The sequence below is a fragment of the Pristiophorus japonicus genome, chromosome 8 (assembly GCF_044704955.1).
Source record: "Pristiophorus japonicus isolate sPriJap1 chromosome 8, sPriJap1.hap1, whole genome shotgun sequence".
Classification (NCBI taxonomy): domain Eukaryota; kingdom Metazoa; phylum Chordata; class Chondrichthyes; family Pristiophoridae; genus Pristiophorus; species Pristiophorus japonicus.
The window spans coordinates 73,526,162-73,545,282 of record NC_091984.1 but is presented as its reverse complement, the minus strand read 5'-3'; the positions used below and the strand labels follow the sequence as shown (position 1 = coordinate 73,545,282).

The 19,121-nt window shown below is 44.3% G+C and overlaps 1 protein-coding gene across 12 annotated transcripts in view; it reads left to right on the top strand.

Moving 5' to 3' along the window:
* The window catches only part of nfia (nuclear factor I/A), a 593,806-nt gene that overhangs the window by 283,957 nt on the left and 290,728 nt on the right, over window positions 1-19,121 (top strand). For 10 of the 12 annotated variants that reach the window (XM_070886921.1, XM_070886922.1, XM_070886925.1 and 7 more), the window contains exon 3: window positions 14,733-14,795. The exons of 1 other annotated variant lie outside the window; for it this stretch is intronic. In XM_070886921.1, coding sequence (XP_070743022.1) covers window positions 14,733-14,795 — 63 coding nt within the window. Of the gene's footprint in view, window positions 1-14,732; window positions 14,796-15,631; window positions 15,704-19,121 lie in introns of those variants that run through there. One more of the 12 variants, XM_070886930.1, reaches the window with a different exon arrangement.

Here is a 19,121-nt window from a genome sequence, read left to right as displayed (position 1 = left end):
TTTTTGTCTGGAAATAAGGCTGAGCCAACACGATGAGAGACAGGCGACGCGATGGTGATGGCGAATTATTATTAGATTCGCATTTGAATGAAATTATATATTTTCCCTTTTTTAAAAAAGGAATTCTGCTAAAAGAAATTGTAGGAATAGCCAATCATTTGTCCAATTTCTCTTTCACATTTCAAACATTAAGCTATTTTAAATCTTAAGTCCCAGGCATTCCCTCCAAGATTTGCAATATGTTTCATGTGTGCTCCACTGGTCTGCTGGTCCCCTCATGATTTTTCTCTAGAGAAACTAAAATACAGTTGCTTTAAAAACAGTTTGTAGATTGGCAAAATGGGAAGTTTGAAAGGGATTCCCATATTGAATTGTGATTGCGAGAGGCTTGTAAACAGCATCAACTCTGCCTTATGCAAAAGCTATGCTGGAGTAAGGGTCGTGAAATATTAGTCTTGCGACAATAAGCAGTTTCACTATAAATACTGTACCACATTTCTTAGTTGTTTCTCGTAAATAGTGCTTTTCATTGGTTAAACAACTTCTGTCGAAGGAATAAGGTGGAACTTTTCAATTAGTGCATCATTTTTTAACAATGGTACGTTTAGTATAAAAATTCTAATTTTAAATGTTTTTATGGTAAAAGTTTGATACAAATTGATGTTGAACTGGATTTTATCCAAGGTAAAGTAAAGGTTTACTTTTTTTAGAACAGAGAAAGTTTATTATTAATAAGTGCAGCATTTTAAAAATCTTCTCCAGCCTTTGGATAGCTGCACCAAATCTATTAATATTATTTCTTGGTCAACTTGGTAGGCCTTCTGGAAAGGTCCTGATTCCCAGACACTATGGCCGTGATTTCGCCTAGCGAGGTGGGCGACGTCCATAGCGGGGCCCCAACCCGTTACCGGCTCAATCCTGCTCTATAGAAATGATTTTACACTGATTGGGCTTGTTCAGCCCGCCCAGTGAGGTTCCAGGCCAATTAAAAGAAAGCGGGTCTGATTACATCATTTGATGATGCATCATCAGCCGCTTTTCTTAAAGGGACCATCCCTACAACAGGCTCAAACCTTACTGCAAAGCCACACTCAACCTCATCCTGCTGTGCCACTCATCACATCCCCATCATTCTGCCTTCCCCACCCTACTCCTGCATATCCTTACACCAACTTAACCTTGCACCTCCACTCATCTATCTACATTATCACATCCCCATCTCATTAGCCATTCCTCACACTCACCCTCATCCTAGTGCAAGCATACCAACTAACACTACACAAGGGTAGGTACTTGGGTGTTTTTGCCAATGTTCATGTAAAGTTTCTGTTAATATGTTGTCAAACATTCAACCTTTATTTTCAACACTTTGCCTTCTTGGACAGATTTGTGTACACCTTTGCAAGTGGTTTAGTGAGTTGCAGTGAATAGTGAGACATAAGGGTACCCTCGCAGTGCTGATGAGTGTGAAAGGAATGGCTTGAGCATTGTAGGGATGCTTTATGGTGTTGGTGTGGGGTGATGTCAACGTGGCACATCATGTGGCAGCCAGGGTGTACCAGCGTTAAGTGAAGTAAATGTGGCCATGGTGAGGCCATCCCTGGTGTCCCGGGCAGCAATGTGGTCGGGTGCTGATGCCTCTGTCCTGTGCAGCATCAGGTGATTGCGGGGAATGTTGGCATTGTTGCAGATGCTGCTGGTGTTGGAACTGATGGTGGTGGGATTCTGAGGACCAAGGTGAGATTTTTTCAAGGGCACCGATGCTCATGAAATAGCTATTTACAATATATATTAATGATTTAGACAAAGGAATTGAACCAAGTTTGCAGACAACACAAAGCTGGGTGGCAGTGTGAGCTGTGAGGAGGATGCTAAGAGGCTGCAGGGTGACTTGGACAGGTTAGGTGAGTGGGCATGGCAAATGCAGTATAATGTGGATAAGTGTGAGGTTATCCACTTGGTGGCAAAAACAGGAAGGCAGATTCTTATCTGAATGGTGACAGATTAGTAAAAGGGGAGATGCAATAAGACCTGGGTGTCATGGTACATCAGTCATTGAAAGTAGGCATGCAGGTACAGCAGGCAGTTAAGAAAGCAAATGGTATGTTGGCCTTCATAGCGAGAGGATTTGAGTATAGGAGCAGGGAGGTCTTACTGCAGTTGTACAGGGCCTTGGTAAGACCACACCTTGAGTATTGTGTGCAGTTTTGGTCTCCGAATCTGAGGAAGGACATTCTTGCTCTTGAGGGAGTGAAGCGAAGGTTCACCAGACTGATTCCCAGGATGGCAGGACTGACATATGAAGAAAGACTGGATCGACTAGGCTTATATTCACTGGAATTTAGAAGGATGAGAGCGGATCTCATGGAAGCATATAAAATTCTGACGGGATTGGACAGGTTAAATGCAGGAAGAATCTTCCCGATGTTGGGGAAGTCCAGAAGCAGGGGTCACAGTCTAAGGATAAGTGGTAAGCCATATAGGACCGAGATGAGGAGAAACTTTTTCACCCAGAGAATTGTGAACCTGTGGAATTCTCTACCACAGAAAGTTGTTGAGTCCAGTTTGTTGGATAGATTCAAAAGGGAGTTAGATGTGGCCCTTACAGCTAAAAGGATCAGGGGATATGGAGAGAAGCAGGAATGGGGTACTGAAGTTGCATGATCAGCCATGATCATATTGAATGGTGGTGCAGGCTCGAAGGGCCGAATGGCCTACTCCTGCACCAATTTCTATGGCAGGTCATCCGGCAATGAGGTTGAGATGACAGAAGCGATCTGTCCCTGGTGAGAGAGGTTGTTCTAATAAGGTGACACTGGATAGAGAGTTTGCTCCAAACACTTGCAAGCTGCATAAAGCTCAATCTGTCTTCCAAATGCAGTAAGCAGTATCTTCTTGCCTTGGAAAGTGAACACCATTTGAAATTTGAGCTTTACCGACCATTTGCAGCTGTCAAGTTAATAAGCCAGCCCATGCTGACACAACACCCGACCTCCTTACCTGACGTGATCCCCGAGCAGCAGGGAAGCCATTAACGAATTCTTAAAATCTAAAGGTGAGCTTAAAATAATTTTTAAGTGCCTGTTAACAAATTCTTAATAATCTAAATTGCCTCCCCTGCCGTTGACCGACCTGTCCCCTGGGAGACTTGTGTGGAGTCGGGTTGACAGTGGGGTCCTGACTCGCTGTCGATCATTTCAAATTTCACAGCTGACCCGCCTCCAATCCCGTCCTCTCAGCGTCAGTAAAATTCCAGCGATTCAGTGCCTTTTAGCACCCTGGCTGAATCCAGCAAAACCTCCCTGGAAATAGGCTAACTGGGAGTAGGACATAATATTGGGATTTAAACTCTGGTCTTGCAGTTCATGATCCAAACTGCCAGTGTATTAGCTACTAAGGCACTGAAAAAATACAACTATAAAAATGATATTGTAGTAGATATTCTGATGGTTTTGGAATTAGTATTAGGATCATGTCTGGCAGAGCTACGCTGTAAAGCCACTTTTTCCCTCATTAGTCATTATATGTCTTTTTTCAAAAACCACAAAACTAATTGTAAGTGCTTCTAAGATCCCTCAAAGGTTAGGCTTCTTCCAGCTACAACTACAAATTTAGATATGATCAAAAGTTGAAATTCTAACCACAAATGATTCAGTTTTTACAGGGTGCCAGTTCACAACATAAGCATTCGTAGAAAGCATGTGCCAGATCATGTATCAAGGCCTCGATTGGATTTCAAACTTTTTAATGATTTTTGACTGGAGTTTAAAACTAACTTTATAAAAACTGTAGCACAGCATTCTAGAGATTTAAAAGAATAACATGAACACTAATTTGTAAGTTAGAAAAGGAAGGCATTCAGGTGTAGAATCCACAGCTAGATTGGTGAGACTTTTCCCATATAAAGTACAGGTGTCACCAGGAATATGCTTAATTTATTTTTCCTGTTTAATTTGACTTGTGTTCTACATTGCTGTTTTGTAGGTGGGGCCACTCTTTGTGTTTGTTTGTTTAACCTTCAACTGGGCAGTTTACTTTACTTGTCAGCTAAGTTTTTGTTACTACTAAACTTGACTACTCCAACGCACTCCTGACTGGCCTCCCACATTCTACCCTACGTAAAATTGAGGTCATCCAAAACTCGGCAGCCTGTATCCTAATTTGTACCAAGTCCTGTTCACCCATTACCCCTGTGCTTGCTGACCTACATTGGCTCCCGGTTAAGCAACGCCTTGATTTCAAAATTCTCATCCTTGTTTGCAAATCCTTCCATGGCCTCGCCCCTCCCTACCTCTGTAATCTCCTTCAGCCTCACAACCCCCTGAGATATCTGCGCTCCTCAAATTCTGCCCTTTTGAGCATCTCTGATTATAATTGCTCAACCATTGGTGGCTGTGCTATCAGCTGCCTCGGTCCTAAGCTCTGGAACTCCCTGCCTAAACCTCTCCATCTCTCTCCCTCTCGTTGCTTCTTTAAGATGCTCCTTAAAATCTACCTCTTTGACCAAGCTTTTTCTCATCTGCGTAATTTCATTTTATGTGGCTCGGTGTCAAATTTATTTATTTATTTGTCTTATAACACTCCTGTGAAGTGCCTTGGGACGTTTTATTATGTTAAAGGTTCTATATAAATACAAGTAGTTGTTGTTGTCAGCTAAGCAAGTGAGTTATTGCCAACCTTTGAAGAGTGCTTATCTTGTGAAGGACCCTTAGAGAGAAGATATTTCCTGGAAAAGCTCTGGATGAGCTGATTACATTTTGAGCCGGAAACATTTGCATGGCTCTTGCAAAAAGTTATTTTTTGTTTTAAAACTTGCAATATGAGCACGAGTGGAACTTTTCCTTGTGTCTGCATGTGTATGATGGCACACGGGGAACAACGACAGTATCCTGTGAGATTCTTGGTGATTAGAACATTTTCTAATAAATGATAACATGAGAACATAAGAATTAGGAACAGGAGTAGGCCATCTAGCCCCTCGAGCCTGCTCCGCCATTCAACAAGATCATGGCTGATCTGGCCGTGGACTCAGCTCCACTTACCCGCCCGCTCCCCGTAACCCTTAATTCCCTTATTGGTTAAAAATCTATCTATCTGTGATTTGAATACATTCAATGAGCCAGCCTCAACTGCTTCCTTGGGCAGAGAATTCCACAGCTTCGCAAATCCTCTGGGAGAAGAAATTCCTTCTCAACTCAGTTTTAAATTGGCTCCCCCATATTTTGAGGCTGTGCCTCCTAGTTCTAGTCTCCCCGACCAGTGGAAACAACCTCTCTGCCTCTATCTTGTCTATCTCTTTCATTATTTTAAATGTTTCTATAAGATCACCCCTCATCCTTCTGAACTCCAACGAGTAAAGACCCAGTCTACTCAATCTATCATCATAAGGTAACCCCCTCATCTCCGGAATCAGCCTCGTGAATCATCTCTGTACCCCCTCCAAAGCTAGTGTATCCTTCCTTAAGTAAGGTGACCAAAACTGCACGCAGTACTCCAGGTGCGGCCTCGCCAATACCCTGTACAGTTGCAGCAGGACCTCCCTGCTTTTGTACTCCATCCCTCTCGCAATGAAGGCCAACATTCCATTCGCCTTCCTGATTACCTGCTGCACCTGCAAACTAACTTTTTGGAATTCATGCACAAGGACCTCCAGGTATTACAATGATATTACATTGATCTTGTGCTTTTCATTTCCAAACAGCTCAAAGCATTTTCACACAATAAATTACTTTCTTTTTGAAGCACACTGACTGTTATAGATACAAACCTGGGCAGGAGAGCTCCTGAAGCCCCACTGAACACACAATAATCTAGAAATAGTTTGGCAAGATATTTGAGATGATAGTGTGATGTTGTGCTTCTGACCGGGAAGCCATGCTTGTAGGGATCAGAAGTTGGGGATAGAGCTACATTGCTGTAACTCCAGTTTAAGAATTGACAGTGCAGCTTCCCTGCTGGAAGGGCATGATCACGCAGCCATTCCCTATTGTGTGAAGATAATTCTCCTGACACTGTATAGCAGTGTGTTGGTGCTCTGATGCAATGGTCCTGATTTTATCTCGCCTGCGGAACTCGCAAGAGTGCTCCTCCAGACCACACAATGAAGCCTTGGGTCTCGCTTGCCCCAGGCCTCCTTCCCACTTCCCTCCAATCGCATCCAGAGCACCCCCCATTTCACTTACCTGAATGCTGTGGCCCGTTCCTGCGAGTTCCCAGCTGCAACCTCCTGCAGCACACACCATTCCCATCCACCCCTCCCCCCCCGCCCCCCAATTAAAATCGGTACCTATGGTCATCTGCAGGTAGCAATCTGCATTCTTCTCCACGTAGAATGAAAGTGACACTGAGGAATATAAAAATAGGAAAAATACAAAGGAAATGCCAAGTTAAAAATGAGTCAATTTAAACTGATCAGAAAAGAGCTTAGCTCGGAAAGGTTGAAGCAAGCAGAAATTAGAAATAAGGAGAATGCAGATGTGGGCTTACACTTGACGCTGGTCTGTCCTCCTTATCTCAGTTGACCTATTGGAGATGCCAAGTATAAAAGGGAAAGCAAGCCAAAAAATGCCTCAATGGCTCGGTTGGCGAATTCACCACGTGGTGTAATATAGACCAGGACATTCCCTTGTTTGATCCCTGATACTGGCAATTCTTAGTGAGGAAGGGGCATCAGGGTTATTTTCAGCACTTTGAAATTGGAGAGGAAAAATAAGCCAAAGTTCTCACTGCTGGTCATTATCCAGTGACCTCTGCTGACATTGTGCATGTGTAGATGTTGGGTGAGGAAAGTATTTTACACAGCGGCAAGGTTTCTTATGGTCAGGTAGCCTGGCTGATGTTCATTGTGAGGTCGCAGAAGGCTGCAAGTGCTCATGGAATTGTATCCCAGTGCGAGTCAGCATCTCTCAGTTGATAGTTTTGAAGCAGCAGTGACAGAGACGAAGAAACAACGAAAGACGGATTTTGGATTCTGCAATATGGACTCCCTTATTTGTTTAATTATTTAAGTGGTTACTCTATTGGGATTATAATAGTTCTGTGTATTTACTTTCACAAACAAGCAAGATGGGTCCTGCAGAGATGTGAGATTATTGACTGCTGTTAAACAACGGTAAGGTAGTTGAGAGGTTGGCGAGTTCTACTTGTTTGTGGTTAAAGATGTTGAAGTGTTAGTTTGACAATATCCTAATGTCATGACCTTTTGAACTCTACTACAAAACTTCAGAGGCAGGCTCTAGTTTGATAGCTGTAGTAGGCTCAAGGTAACCTTTAAATTCTGTGCCGCATTCAGAATCAATTTTGTGAGGTCTCACCAGCAGCACAGGGCGTTTCTGGCAGCGGGCACGGGGGCAGTGGTGGGGTGTGTGGGGGGGAGGGGGAACATAAAACATTGCATGCTCGACCTGCTGTGTGCTGCATTTTGCAACATGTGCATTTGGAGGCCAGAATGAGGCTAAGCTATGGACATGGAGAGACCTCATTGAACTTGTATATTATTTAAATTGCTCAATTTCATGACTTTTTGAGTGGTACTCCACCCCCAGCATTCACCTTGTCCTTATGAAATGATTGCTGAACAACCTAGGCCGGCTTTTGAATGCTACAACTGAGAAGTACTGATTTTTTTTTTGTTGCTGTACAGTGTACTTTATTGGCCTGGAGTATTTCTCTGCTTCTGCACTGAACTTGTTGCAAACTTCTATTTCCTTCCTGAATCCGTGCTTGTGCAAAAGCTTTTTGCAACGCCATACTTTCCTGAAGTCTTCCTAATTAAGGTTATACTACAAGTTGCACCTATTCATGGAGGATAGGAATTTTTCTAGATGTTCTCAGAGTGGTGCATGATTTGGACAGGGGAGACCAGTGCATGTGGGGACAACAGCCACGAAATTCCGTGGGGGTCTAGTTAGTCTCCTACTCTAACTCGGAGAGTGGACTGGCGGAATTCACTAGTAAATGGATTCTCCAACATGCCTTTTAAGGGGAAGAACCTTTGACCACCTCGTACAAGGGGGTGACTCCTACAATGGAATTCCGGCCTTTCCAGTGTAATAAGAACTCAACGTTGCAGTGGAGGCTGGTACGCCAGTGAGATGAAGTTTATTAGACTCTAGAGGGACAGTAATGGGCTCCACCAGACCTGGCCCTCAAAGAATGCTCCAAATTTAAAAAAAAAAATCAATATTGGCCTTACACATAAGAACATAAGAAATAGGGGCAGGAATAGTCCATTTGGCCCCTCGAGCCTGCTCCGCCATTCAATAAGATCATGGCTGATCTGATCATGGACTCAGCTCCTCTTCCCTGCCTGCTCCCCATAAGCCTTTACTCCATTATCACTCAAAAATCTGTCTGTATCTCCACCTTAAATATATTCAATGACCCAGTCTCCACAGCTCTCTGGGGCAGAGAATTCCATAGATTTACAACCCTCTGAGAGAAGAAATTTCTCCTCATCTCAGTTTTAAATGGGCGACCCTTTATTCTAAAACTATGCCCCCTAGTTCTAGATTCCCCCATGAGTGGAAACATCCTTTCTGCATCTACCTTGTCGAGCCACCTCATTCTTCAGAACTCCAATGAGTATAGGCCCAGCCTGCTCAACCTTTATTCATGTCAATCCTTTCATCTTAGGAATCAATCGAGTGAACCTTCTCTGAACTGCCTCTAATGCAAGTATATCCCTCCTTAAATAAGGAAAGCAAAACTACGAAGTTCTCTAGGTGTGGTCTCACCAATACCCTGTACAGTTGTAGCAGGACTTCTCTGCTTTTATACTCTATCCCTCTTGCAATAAAGGCCAAACTTCCATTTGCCTTCCTGATTACTTGCTGTACCTGCATACGAACTTTTTGTGTTTCATGCACAAGGGCCCCCATTACCGCAGCATTCCCTCTTTAAATAATAATTGGCTTTTTTATTTTTCCTGCCAAAGTGGATAACCTCACACATTCCCACATTATACTCTATCTGCCAAATTTTTGTCCACTCACTTAGCCTGTCTATATCCCTTTGCAGACTTTTTGTGTCCTCCTCACAGCTTGCTTTCCCACCCATCTTTGTATCATCAGCAAACTTTGGCTACATTACACTCGATCCCTTCTTCCAAATCATTAATATAGATTGTAAATAGTTGCTGCCCAGGCACCGATCCCTGTGGCACCCTACTAGTTACTGTTTGCCAACATGGGGCTGATTGAAGTCTGTATGGAATCTGGGGAGTGTGGGGATGAGTGCTGGGCCATCAGCCCCAAAGACAGTCAGTTGCTAGATTTTCTGGTCAGTTGCATCTACAGAGGCACTTGCTCCTATCTGCAGTAAGCACACACCGACTCCTCAAACTCTGGCACTGGAGGGCGATGGCTGGTGCAATTCCAGCATAAGCACCGGGATTGCATCTTACAGATTTTCAGGGCCCACATCTTCCGATCGAGAAATACCTCGAGCAGTATTATTGATGCTGAAGGACTCATGTTTCCAAACCGCACCACTCTTACCTAGGCACAGGAAAACGATCCTTACTGCCTGCACTTCTCTATAGGCGCATTGCAAAGCTGTGCCATTTGTTACAGGCTGTCTTGTGCAAAACCTCAAGGACTGGAAAATCTCTTTGGATAGCTGTCAAGGTCACCACAACATTAAGTTTTTGTGCAACATAATCCTTTCAGGCCACCTAGGGAATATTTTTTAGATAAGCTTGAGTGCAATTTATTAGTGTGTAAGGCAAGTGACTGATGCCATGTTTTCTTGGGGAAATACCGTTATCACTTTCATAGTGGAAAAGTTGCACCATAGGAATGTTCAAGCAGAGTTCCCATTGATTCCATTTGTATTCAGGAGTCTCATCCTAAATGAGATAAGTTTAAGTGGTGATTGGCTGGGATAGTTCCCCATGACCAGAAAATCTAGCAACTGACTACCTTTGCTGGTGGTGGCCCAGCACCCTTCCCCGCACTCCCCAGATCCCAAAAAGTCTTCAATCAGCCCCATGTTGGCAAACAGTAACTAGTGGGGTGCCACAGGGATCGGTGCCTGGGCCGCAACTATTTACATATTGATTGGGCTAACCAAACTGGGAAGCAATGCGGTGGAGGAGGATTTCCTAGAGTGTATTAGGGATGGTTTTCTCGACCAATATGTCGAGGAACCAACTAGAGAGCTGGCCATCCTAGACTGGGTGATGTGTAATGAGAAGGGACTAATTAGCAATCTTGTTGTGCGAGGCCCCTTGGTAGAATTCTTTATTAAGATGGAGAGTGACACATTTAATTCGGAGACTAGGGTCCTGAACTTAAGGAAAGGTAACTTCGACGGTATGAGACGTCAGTTGGCTAAAATAGACTGGCAAAGGATACTTAAAGGGTTGACGGCGGACAAGCAATGGCAAACATTTATAGATCACATGGATGAACTTCAGCAATTGTATATCCCTGTCTGGAGTAAAAATAAAACGAGTAAGGTGGCTCAACCATGGCTAACAAGGGAAATTAAGGATAATGTTAAAGCCAAGAAAGAGGCATATAAATTGGCTAGAAAAAGCAGCAAACCTGAGGACTGGGAGAAATTTAGAATTCAACAGAGGAGGACTAAGGGTTTAATTAAGAGGGGGAAAATAGAGTACGAGAGGAAGCTTGCAGGGAACATAAAAACTGACTGCAAAAGCTTCTATAAATATGTGAAAAGAAAAAGATTAGTGAAGACAAATGTAGGTCCCTTGCAGTCGGATTCAGGTGAATTTATAATGGGGAACAAAGAAATGGCAGACCAATTGAACAAATACTTCGGTTCTGTCTTCACGAAGGAAGACACAAATAACCTTCCGAATGTACAAGGGGACAATGGGTCTAGTGAGAAGGAGGAACTGAAGGATATCCTTATTAGGCGGGAAATTGTGTTAGGGAAATTGATGGGATTGAAGGCCGATAAATCCCTGGGGCCTGATAGTCTGCATCCCAGAGTACTTAAGGAAGTGTCCTTAGAAATAGTGGAAGCATTGGTGATCATTTTCCAACAGTCTATCGACTCTGGATCAGTTCCTATGGACTGGAGGGTAGCTAATGTAACACCACTTTTTAAAAAAGGAGGGAGAGAGAAAACGGGTAATTATTGACCGGTTAGCCTGACATCAGTAGTGGGGAAAATGTTGGAATCAATCATTAAGGATGAAATAGCAGCTCATTTGGAAAGCAGTGACAGGATCGCACCAAGTCAGCATGGATTTATGAAAGGGAAATCATGCTTGACGAATCCTCTAGAATTTTTTGAGGATGTAACTAGCAGTGTGGACAAGGGAGAACCAGTGGATGTGGCGTATTTGGACTTTCAAAAGGCTTTTGACAAGGTCCCGCATAAGAGATTGGTGTGCAAAATCAAAGCGCATGGTATTGGGGGTAATATACTGATGTGGATAGAGAACTGGTTGGCAGACAGGCAGCAGAGAGTCGGGATAAACGGGTCCTTTTCAGAATGGCAGGCAGTGACTAGTGGAGTGCTGCAAGGCTCATTGCTGGGACCCCAGCTCTTTATAATATACACTAACGATTTAGATGAAGGAATTGAGTGTAATATTTCCAAGTTTGCGGATGACACTAAACTGGGTGTTGGTGTGAGCTGTGAGGAGGACGCTAAGAGGCTGCAGGGTGACTTGGACAGGTTAGGTGAATGGGCAAATGCATGGCAGATGCAGTATAATGTGGATAAATGTGAGGTTATCCATTTTGGGGGCAAAAACACGAAGGCAGAATATTATCCGAATGGCGGCAGATTAGGAAAAAGGGAGGTGCAACGAGACCTGGGTGTCATGATTCATCAGTCATTGAAAGTGGGCATGCAGGTACAGTAGGCGGTGAAGAAGGCAAATGATATGTTGGCCTTCATAGCTAGGGGATTTGAGTATAGGAGCAGAGAGGTCTTACTGCAGTTGTACAGGGCCTTAGTGAGGCCTCACCTGGAATATTGTGTTCAGTTTTGGTCTCCTAATCTGAGGAAGGACATTCTTGCTATTGAGGGAGTGCAGCGAAGGTTCACCAGACTGATTCCAGGGATGGCCGGACTGTCATATGAGGAGAGACTGGATCAACTGGGCCTTTATTCAGTGGAGTTTAGAAGGATGAGAGGGGATCTCATAGAAACGTATAAGATTCTGATGGGACCGGACAGGTTAGATGCGGGAAGAATGTTCCCGATGTTGGGGAAGTCCAGAACCAGGGGATATCGTCTTAGGATAAGAGGTAGACCATTTAGGACTGAGATGAGGAGAAACTGCTTCACTCAGAGAGTTGTTAACCAATGGAATTCCCTGCCGCAGAGAGTTGTTGATGCCAGTTCATTGGATATACTCAAGAGGGAGTTGGATATGGCCCATACGGCTAAGGGGATCAAGGGGTATGGAGAGAAAGCAGGAAGGGGGTACTGAGGGAATGATCAGGCATGATCTCATTGAATGGCGGTGCAGGCTCGAAGGGCCGAATGGCCTACTCCTGCACCTATTTTCTATGTTTCTATGAACCTTAGAGATGTGATGTGAATCTCACCTCAGGGTAACTACTGTTCCAAAGGGAACTGCTTCCGACAGCTTGGCACTCACAGTAGCAAAGGCACCAGGTCCATGTCTGAAGCTCCCTCATGTGAAGGAATTGGAGAGGGTGTTAAGCAAGTGGTTCATTGCTGCATTCAAGAGAGACAATTACATCTGCACCCACACCTTGAAGCTTACTGGTGCTGGGCATAGTCTGAGGTGCTGCTGATTGGTGCCATCCCAGACTGAATAAATCCAAATAGGTCTTGGAAGCCCTGTGAAAATGTCTTGTTGAGAACATCTTTTGCAGCACCATTAGATGCCAATTTGGAAGCCATCACTGTCTTTAGAAGTTGGTGAGACTAGGTCTAGGGGATATAGTCTTAACATTAGACCCAAACCTTTCAGGAGTGAAATTAGGAGACATTTGGAACTCTCTTTCGTAAACGGTAATTGAAGCTAGATCAATTGTTAATTTTAAATCTGAGATTGATAGCTTTTTGTTAACATGTATTGAGGGATATGGGGCAAAGATGTGTATATGGAGTTAAGTCGCAGTTCAGCCATGATTTCATTGAATTGGGGAACAGGCTCGAGGGGCTAAATGGCCTATATCCACTCCGATGTTCCTATAAAATCATAGAAGTTGACAGCATGGAAGGAGGCTATTTCGGCCCATCGTGTCCGTGCGTATGTTCCTGGCACCTTGATGCTGCAGTGTTTATCAGGCTGCCATAGTCTCGAGGCATTCTGCAGATCATGCAAAACTTCCTGTATTGTGTTGGAGATGCATGGATTGGACTCATCCCAGCTATCCATCATCATCTGTGCGAAAGCGTCCTCCGCTGTCAGATCAGTGCTCCTGAATCCTAGATCGTTTGATGAATTTGGGTTCCTAGGCTCCTCAGCCATAGGTGGCCATTTCTCCACCCTCCATGGTGGAACATAAATCTGCTTATTAAGTCCAAAGCTTCCTCTTCCTCCAGACTGCGAGGTTTCAGAGATGCTGTTCCTTCCCGAGGGACTGCCTATGACGATGATGATGATGGTGCTTATTGAATACTTTTTTTAACTATGGAAGGAGAGTAGACAATATTACAGGACTATGAGTGTAATGGAGACTTCCCCCATATGAGGACATATATGCCATGATGATTTGAGACAAAGTTGCCTTGTTCCTTTAAATGAAGTGTCCTTGAAGACTACTAGAAGCCCGTCTGGCAGGCAAAATGAGTTGAGAGAGTGGTTTGAATAAAAAAGGTGTTTGAAGACATTGCTCTTTGCAGAAGTGAAATTCCCCGACACCCAGGGGCTGAGAGAGAATGGTCACAGGATGAAATTTTTTCCAGTGTGATAGTAGTGCAATATGAATGGAGGGGATGCAGTCGTGATGAATGTTCAAGTGTGTTAGACACTGGCTGATATCACAGTTCTGATCTTTGCAAAGTTTGACAAAGACCAATAGCTGAACACTCTAGCTGGTGAATGAGCCCACTTGAACAACAAAGAATATAGATACATCAATGGGGCAACAATTAATTTGGTTAGAAGAAGAATTGAGATGCATTGTGATTGAAGGAAGCTCTGTGTAGGATACAAAATGATCATCCACCATCCATAGAGAAATAATTCTCCCTATAAGCAGACATGGCAAAATATATCTATTTTAAGGTCATGACGCGCCAGAATGATAGGAGTTGGACTTCAGCTTAGCCCTTTACCGGGACAACCGGGCAAAGATTGAGAACTCATTGTGCAATGAATCACAGGTCCTGCAGCAGACCAGTGCCCCAGTACAGTGTGTGACTGGTCACCTGGTTAGCCCATGGTTTACAACCAATCATATTTGTCGACAATAAAATCGCCAGAATATTACTGCATTTTTGAGAAGATAATTTATCTTCATTTTATCCCATTATATGTTGGCCTGATTCAACTTTCTGTCTACCCGAGATGGTTCTAAAGAACCCCTTCCCCAACATTATAGATTATGGAACACATCACCACAAGTAGCAACTGAACTTGAGTTAATCATGAAATTTAAGAGGGAGTAAGATAAACATTTGAAGAAGGAAAATATTAAAGCCTACGGGGAAAGAGCAGGGATTAGAATAGATAGCTCTAATGTGGAACTAACAGTGACACAGGGTCTGCTTCTCTGATGAAGTTTCTATGATCCATTTTAATAGATTGGCTTATATTTTCTGTCTTTCAGATTCAGGTCAGTCTGAAAGTCCTAGCCAGGAAAGTGAGGATATCAAGGACCAGCCAGAAAATGGTATGTATTAATCTGACATGAAAGATATAGGGGCAGAAATTGGTGGAAGTTGTGCCCGCAGCTGCCGAGGTTCCGCCGGAAATTTAGTTTTTTTTTGAACGATTCGTCCGGAAGCGCCCATCTGGCGTCCACAATCTCTGCGGGTGATTGGTCGCAGAGGGCTCCGCCAGCATGACGTCATACCGCATGCACATGCTGGAAATTGGCCATTTTGGTCAGGGATGATGGCCTCGGATCGACTAGCCGCCCGCCAGAAGGACCGTTGGCAAAAAGCAGGTCTGAGCTGGCCGTGAATCGGGTGGCAGGGAGAAGAGCCCCGAGTGCTGCAGTGTTGCACATTGCGGGTATCGTGCAGATGCTGCAGCATAATGGGCTCAAATTTGGCTCATCCTTTTATCGGCGCACTTACTGGAGATGCGCCGCTTTTCTCCGTTGATAAGTGCACCAAAATAAATCGCTCCCCACTTTGGCCGCTCTCTGGCCTCTCCTCGGTCTTCGCGCAGCAGAGCCAGTCAAGTCGGGGGCGGAGCCAGCATCCTGCGCTGAAAATAGTGCCAGGACATCTGCACATGTGCAGTGGAGTGTCTGCGCATGTGCAGTGGAGTGTCTGCGCATGTGCAGTAGCTCCTCGCCCCCAGCCTCTCTGTGTGCGTGCTGCAGCCGCTGCGTGTGTAGGACCCTAGCTCTAGCCAAGTGGCGTCCCGGTGCGATCGACCTCAAGTTTGAAATTTTATGCACTGTAGCTATTTTTGAACTTTGTTAATGACTTGTCATTTTCCTGGACTTCTGGATATTTTGAAAAAAATATGTAAATATGTTTTGTCTCTTGTGAATAGTGGTGACCATTTGTCAAGCCTATTCACCTGGTGCTATTGTGAAAGAAGAACACAAGTGACGGAGGAACACTGAGAGAATCTCTTATTTATTGAAGTAGACTTTATTTAGATAATATGGGCTCAATTTTGGTCCAGTATAATCATTGCAAACAAATAGTTGTTTAAATTAATTGAAAGATTTAGGGCAATTTAATTCAATTATCTTTTACTTCTTTTATTTTTGTAGTTTAAGCTTCCATGAATGCTTCTGTTGTATAGTAAATTAACTTTGCGAAGTTTGTCATATGATGTCCTATATAGCTGTTTGATCCTATTCACATTCTTTCGTCAAGTCATTAGGTTCTGCTGGCCTCCGATGTACCTACCTGCACTGATTTCTTAACTCTCTGCAAGGGTTTTCTGAAATGGCTACATATGCTGGCCTAAGTAGATTTGGAGTAACTATTAGCTGGCCAAAACTGGCGTAGGTGGCTGGTAACGCCCCCTTTTGATAAAAACTAAACTAAACTAAAAAAAATCGTAACTAACTAACTTACACTGGCGCAAGTTGAATGTGCAAAATGGGGATTTTTAAGATACTCCAGAAAAATCAAGTTGTTCCAAATAAAAAACAGAGCAACTCCTGGCCAATTTTGAGCCCTATGAGTGGGACTGCCAGAAAAACGTTTGCTGGATGTTGCTTTAGTTTATTGATAACTCATATTTGATTGGTATGTGATAAAAGCGACTAAAATGTGTCTAAGCTTTTTTTTTATACCTTGCTGAACCACCTTCATTTAGAACCACAATGGCCAAGGCCAAATAATTATCAATAACTGAAAAGTATGCAGCATGTCACATTTTGTACAGTCAAGCTCATTAATTAATTCTGTGACACAGTCCTTCTAAAAGTTCTCAGGGAAGCACTAGATATAACATAGAAGGTCAGAGGCACAGACTTAGAATAATATATTGTAAGCCTGAGACAGCTGCAGACTCTGAGCATTTGTATAAAGTTACAGCTGTTCGACTTTAGGGGCAGTGCTATTATACTGAGGAAGGATTACAGTTAATGGAACACAGCAAGAGACAAGATCCACGATGACTCAGTGGCCTACTGTTGAGGTTTCAACGAATAGACTGTCACTATCGCCTTAAGTTTTATTTCTTTGTACTGAAAGGAAACTTCTTAATAAAATCTGTTCTGCTTAATCACAAAATACCTGTACCCAGCGTGCTTTGTTGTGGTCACGGACATAACTCTATTCTGAGAGATGTAATAAATCTGAAAGATCGAATAACCCTCAGCACATAAAGAGTAATGTGATGAACCTTAACCCGCACAGAAAGAGTTCAGATATGTTTCTCCATATGACACCGTTGAAGGGAAGGTGTAGTAGAGAAAGCAGCAATGAGTAGCGAAAGATGGTAAAGTCTCCGTGGAGATGTCCTCCCAAGAGTTTTAAGAGCACTTAATGCGGAATATATTTAGGCACATATTGTGACTGCGCAGATGGTATGGGATTATGTCAGGCTGAATAAGCGAGAGTTAGAAGATATAAAGAAATGGCGCATCATTGTAACTGATAGTCAGAAGAGCATTACATGAAGTATGGAACAAGGGAAAATACATTTAATGTACTTCAATGTAACTGATGACCATGTCATCTCAGGGGTGGCACTCCGCCATGTTTGGCTTCAGAAAAAGAGGGTTGAAGTGCAAGCCTTAAGGTCTGCCCTGCAAGTATGTAAAATGAGAGTAATTAAATGGCAGCCTTCTTGCATTGGTGACCCTTCCTTGTCGTGTTGCGATGGCCTGATGACAGGACCCATTATACAGTGCAGTCAGATACGATGGGAAAATATTCCTAATAAAGCAGATTACCTGAGGGACAGATGTGTTTCTCACAAGGCACCACATATGACGATAAAATCGGGACACTCACCAAGAGGGTCATTCTATGTGAGTGCATTACCAAGTTTACAATAACAGGTTATATAACATTATTACATTAGGAACATTTACATCACCAACACCCACCCCTCTACCCCGCCCCCGCCTTGAAGCGATGCACTAGCTCCTCTTCCTCACCCCGCCTACACAACAGCGTCCCGCTCCCCTGCCCCTCACTGCCTCTGGTTGACATTGTGCAGGAGGGCAGCGGGATCTCTGCAGACGTGTGCATCTTGGTGAGAAGGTAGGGGGCGCGACCGAAGGTGCCGGGATCTGCTGCTCCTCTGGATCTGTCTGCCTTGGTGGTGCCGGGTCGGGGGCTTGAACTATGCGTCCAGAAGCCATCTCTTGCCTCATCACCTCAACGTACTCGGTTGTGCGCTCCAACACAGTAATGAGCCGGTCCATCCTGTCATCATGCTGCTGAGTGACGGTGGCGATGCTGCCAGCGATCCCAGCCATGGTCTGGAGCATATTGCGACCTATCTCTACACCCGTCCGTGATAGCTGCACCATCTCCTGAATAAAAGAGAGCCGTCCTGTATCCTCAGCTGGTTGCTTGTTATTGGTAGGTTCTGGCACCTAGCTTGCCTTCGCACCACGGCCCCTGTGCTTGGTAGAGCTTGATAGTGTGTAGTCCGTACTAAACTCCAGAAACTCTTGAGTCCAACGCCGAGGTTCTGCGGACAGTTGGCATACATGGCAGAAGGCTGCTGTCATCCTGTTCCAGCTCCTCGAGCTCAATGGCCACAAAGTCGGGCCCTTCTCCCTCCTCTCTTTCCTCTTCTTCATGGCTCTGGGTGGCGGAGGTGGGTACGGTGGAAATGAGTGATCGGGGCGGAGGTGGAGGAAGGAGCCGCTGTGTTGTTGGGCTGGGGACAACGTCAGGGTGGGAGACGTTGGGTTCTGATGGCTTCTCTGAATGGCAGTGGTGGATGGTGTGCCTTGATCAGTGCTGTCCAAGTCATCATCTGCAAGTAGAGGACAACATATCAGTCTGTAGGGGGAGGGGAGGTTGGTGCTGGTCAAGCTGACATGAGCCGTGCCATCTCACATTATGCCAACAAGGAGTTCCATCTCTACATGGGCACACCAAATATGGCCGACAAAGTGTGCGTTAAACTGCGATTGCCTTAACATTGCATGATCTTTCATGCCATGAGTATGGCTCACACCGGAGATTAGTATAACTTTACCATGCTGTAGCACCAGATCTGCATCAACCTTTGTGGTTGCACGGCGGAGGTCACCCACCAATGCCAATGCACGCTCCTACAGCCTGCTCAATTCTACCAACTCTGCTGGGCTCCCTCCCATCGCACTCGGGCTTGCTGCTTTGGATACATTTTTCTTCTGTACAAACAAACGTTGCAGCCTTTAGCCCCTTTGCTGATGCCCATCACACACACTCCCACACACACACTCCCACACACACACACATCTGGTGCACAACCTTTTTGGAGTTGGACAGGAGGGGGGCAATAAATTTTTACTCACTCTTACTGCCGCCACCAAATCGTTCCAACGTTTCCTGCATTGGTCCCCATCCTGTGCAAC